Source organism: Marmota marmota, unplaced genomic scaffold, assembly GCF_001458135.2.
Source record: "Marmota marmota marmota unplaced genomic scaffold, marMar, whole genome shotgun sequence".
In the NCBI taxonomy this organism is placed as follows: Eukaryota; Metazoa; Chordata; class Mammalia; order Rodentia; family Sciuridae; genus Marmota; species Marmota marmota.
Window position 1 is genome coordinate 1,619,639 of NW_026000001.1, and position 3,457 is coordinate 1,623,095.

General features: G+C 60.0%; 1 protein-coding gene across 1 annotated transcript in view; it reads left to right on the plus strand.

Moving 5' to 3' along the window:
* Positions 1–23: 23 nt before the first annotated feature.
* Carns1 (carnosine synthase 1) overlaps positions 24–3,457 on the plus strand; it is a 7,098-nt gene continuing 3,664 nt past the window's right edge. The window contains exons 1-6 of the mRNA XM_015503048.2: positions 24–477; positions 1,146–1,235; positions 1,484–1,971; positions 2,191–2,365; positions 2,444–2,529; positions 3,242–3,452. Of these exons, the coding sequence (XP_015358534.1) occupies positions 48–477; positions 1,146–1,235; positions 1,484–1,971; positions 2,191–2,365; positions 2,444–2,529; positions 3,242–3,452 (1,480 nt within the window). The 5' untranslated portion in view covers positions 24–47. The remainder of the gene's footprint in view (positions 478–1,145; positions 1,236–1,483; positions 1,972–2,190; positions 2,366–2,443; positions 2,530–3,241; positions 3,453–3,457) is intronic.

Consider the following 3,457-nt stretch of genomic DNA (forward strand, 5'->3'; position numbering starts at 1 on the left):
CCACCCTGGGACGCCCCAGCTAACAGTTTCTAAAGCACTCCTCCCACATGGTCCCCTGGGCAAGCCTTCACCCTCAACCCAGCTCTTCCCTCTCCAGGCCCCTTGAACATGACCTAGGCTGGGGGGGAAGGCAGGGCTTACACTGTTGGGGGACTTCGCTCCCTTGCCCACCCTGCCCAAGACCTACTACTTCTACCCCCCAGCTCTCCCTGGATCCACTGCATCCCCAGTGGGACTGTCCCCTGGGTTCCAAGGACCTGGACAGAGAGGTGGGCCCATGGGGCGGGGGCTCTGGCGTACCGCCCACAGACTGCTTCCCTGGCTCCTGGCACCAGGATGTGGGCTTGGACTGCAAGGGCTCTCCCGAGGGGGCCGAGGCCCGGGCCTGGACCGTCTACTACTACAGCCTCCTGCAGAGCTGTCTGCAGCAAGCTGGCCTTCCGGAGACTCAGGACCGCAGCCATGTGCCCCGCACAGGTGCCAGAGGGCTCCATGGGGGCAGGGAGGGGCCCTCAGTCTAGAACTTCTATCTTCCCCCAAACTATGGTGCCCTCTGAAGGTAGGGAGCTAAAACAAGGTGGTTGGGGGCAGGCAGGCATTGTTTCCAAAGGTATCAGTACCAGTGAGGTCAGAAGTCAGGGCTCTCCACTGTTCCCCCTGCCCCTGGAGATCCAGGCCTGGGATCTACTAACCAGGCAAACCACAACTCCTCCCCTGCTTTATCTGTTTTATAAATCAGGTGGCCACAAGTGATTCTGTGTGAACAGAGTTCACTATGAGGATGAAGTTCACCGATAGAATACATGAGAATCACAGAACTGGTCCCATTGTATAGACTGGGAAACTGAGGCTCAGAGAAACGTTAGCTCTTCTACCCGCCTCCCTCTGCCTACAGGAAGGCCACACAGAAAGCCAAAGCTTAGGAGAGACCCACTCAGTGTATATGCCTTCTGGCCCAGCTGCAGAAAGGGGAGCCAGCTTCATAGGGCAGGATAGGCAGGTAGTTCCCCTTCCTACCCAGCCTCCTCTGTCCCCTGTACTCTTTCCTGAAGGACCTGGAGGCCCAAGGGTGAGGAGGGGGGTGGGGAAGGTACACAGAAAGACAGCACCGGGAGCTCCTGACTTGGCAATGTTCTATTCCCCAGGCTGCCCTGGGGCAGAGGTGACCTTGTGCCTTCTGGGATCCCCCAGCACCTTTCTGTCTGTGCTGCTGGAGGGTGGGGTGCAGAGCCCGGGTGAGTGTGTACCCAAGTTCCCCACCCCCTCCAACAGAAAGGGCAGCCCCGCCCTGGCCCAGCCACATCCCAAAATACCCTCCAACCCTGGCAACTGCCCACATTCCATGGGACCGGCTGCCATACTCTGATTAGGGGCGGGTTCTGGGAGAAACTGCCCCTCACAACACAGGGGCTCTGGCTGGAGGTGGAGGGCATTGGGGCATTAAGCCACCCCTGGCCAGCCACCCGCCTCCCTCTGCCTACAGGAAACATGCTCCTTTGCCTGTCCCCTGCTTGGCTGACGAAGGTAGCAGCACCAGGGCAGCCGGGTGAGGCGGCCCTGCTGGTCTCCAAGGCTGTGAGCTTCCACCCAGGGGGCCTGACATTCCTGGATGACTTTGTCCCCCCTCGGCGTGCCACCTACTTCCTGGCAGGCCTCGGACTAGGGCCTGGCCATGGCCGGGAGGCAGCAGAGCTGGCCCGAAACCTGACTTGCCCCACAGGAGCCTCGGCAGAGCTGGCCCGGCTGCTGGAGGACCGGCTGCTGATGAGGCGGTTGCTGTCCCAGCAGGGTGGTGTGGCTGTGCCAGCTACCCTGGCTTTCACCTACAAGCCTCCAGGGCTGTTGCGGGGAGGAGATGCCAGCCCGGGACTACGGCTGGTGGAGCTGAGTGGCAAAGAGGGCCAGGAAACACTGGTGAAAGAGGAAGTAGAGGCCTTTCTGCACTCCGAGGCCCTGGGTGATGCCCTGCAGGTAACAAGCTCCTGATGTCTTCAGGTGCCAGCAGGAGGAGACCCATGAGTCCTGATGGGAAGCTGTGCCCAGGTTTTAACCCTATCATTGCTCTATCCCTCTGGGGCAGTGCCCTGACCTCTTAGCTCAGCTCAGTCATTGGCACCAGTGGCATAAGCATCTCACCTATGCAGGTATATGGGTGGTGGTGAGAAAACCCCTTTCCCCTTCCTGCTGTAGGTGGCCGTGAAGCTCAGTGGCTGGCGCTGGCAGGGACGGCAGGTTCTGCATCTGCATCCACGGGCAGAGCGGGACACAGTGGTGGACACAGTGCTAATGTTGCTGGAGAAGCTGGAAGAAGAGGAAAGTGTCCTGGTTGAGGCCATGTGCCCATCTGCCCAGCTGCCCTTCCCAGGTGAGAGCCACCTGTGCCAGCCAGGGGCGGGAGCCTGGTGGTTTTGTGCTGGACTTAGACCTCTCCATCTTCCCCCAGGCGGTCCCTCTTCCAGCCCTGAGCTGGCTGTGCGTATCTGTACTGTAGTGTGCCGGACTCAGGGTGACAGGCCCCTGCTGAGCAAGGTGAGAACACTCCCACAGAACTTCAGCTCAGCCCCATGGATCTGATGAGGCCCCTGAGCAATCTCTGGGCAAAAAGGACAAAAATCTTTGAGGGAATTTTGGTTATCCCTGGGGAAATTTCTGGGTCTGCTGACACTTTTTCCTTTCCCTTCCAATCCTCCTGAACCTCTCATACTTTGGGAGCTTCTGCCCCAGTACTCAGCTGGTTACTAGGGCTCAAGGGGCTGATTCCTTTCCCAGAGAACTCTTGCCCACAGAGTAGGGCCTCTGATAGCCTTCCAGTGACTTGAGGCTTAGACTAGCAGGGCCTCCAGGCTGGAGATCTCAGGAAGGCTTGGGGAACTTCCTAGGTACCCAGCTCTGAGCCAATCTGAAAGGGAGAGATTCAGTACTGCCAGCAGGAAGCCAGGGATGAGGTTTCCCAGGGACATGCTAGGGCTGGGACACACCAGAGGTGCTGCAGGACTAGAAGCAACCGTGCTTGGAACTTTCTGGGAGCAGAAACCCCACCTGGGTCTGAAAGCCTGAGTCCCTGAAGAGTTCTGGGAACCAGATGGCAGTGGCTGGGGAGGGTGGTTTGAGTAGTTTGAGTCACGCTGGAGGATGCGTGCTTCTTGAAACTCCAGTGAGGGTGTCTGGATATTCACCCAAGAGGTGTGTGTGCATGGGGCAAGGGAGAGGGGCCAGTCCCCCTGAGCGGAACCTTGCCTAGGTGGTGTGCGGCGTGGGTCGTGGGGACCGGCCTCTGCGGCACCAGAACTCCCTGCCAAGTACGCTGGAGGTGGCGCTGGCCCAATTAGGACTGGGCGAGCCAGCGCAGGTGGCGGTCGTGCGGCAGCGCGTCAAGGCTGCAGCTGAAGCTGCGCTGGCTGCCGTGCTAGCGCTGGAGGCCGGCCTGAGCGCCGAGCAGCGCGGCGGGCGCGGCCGC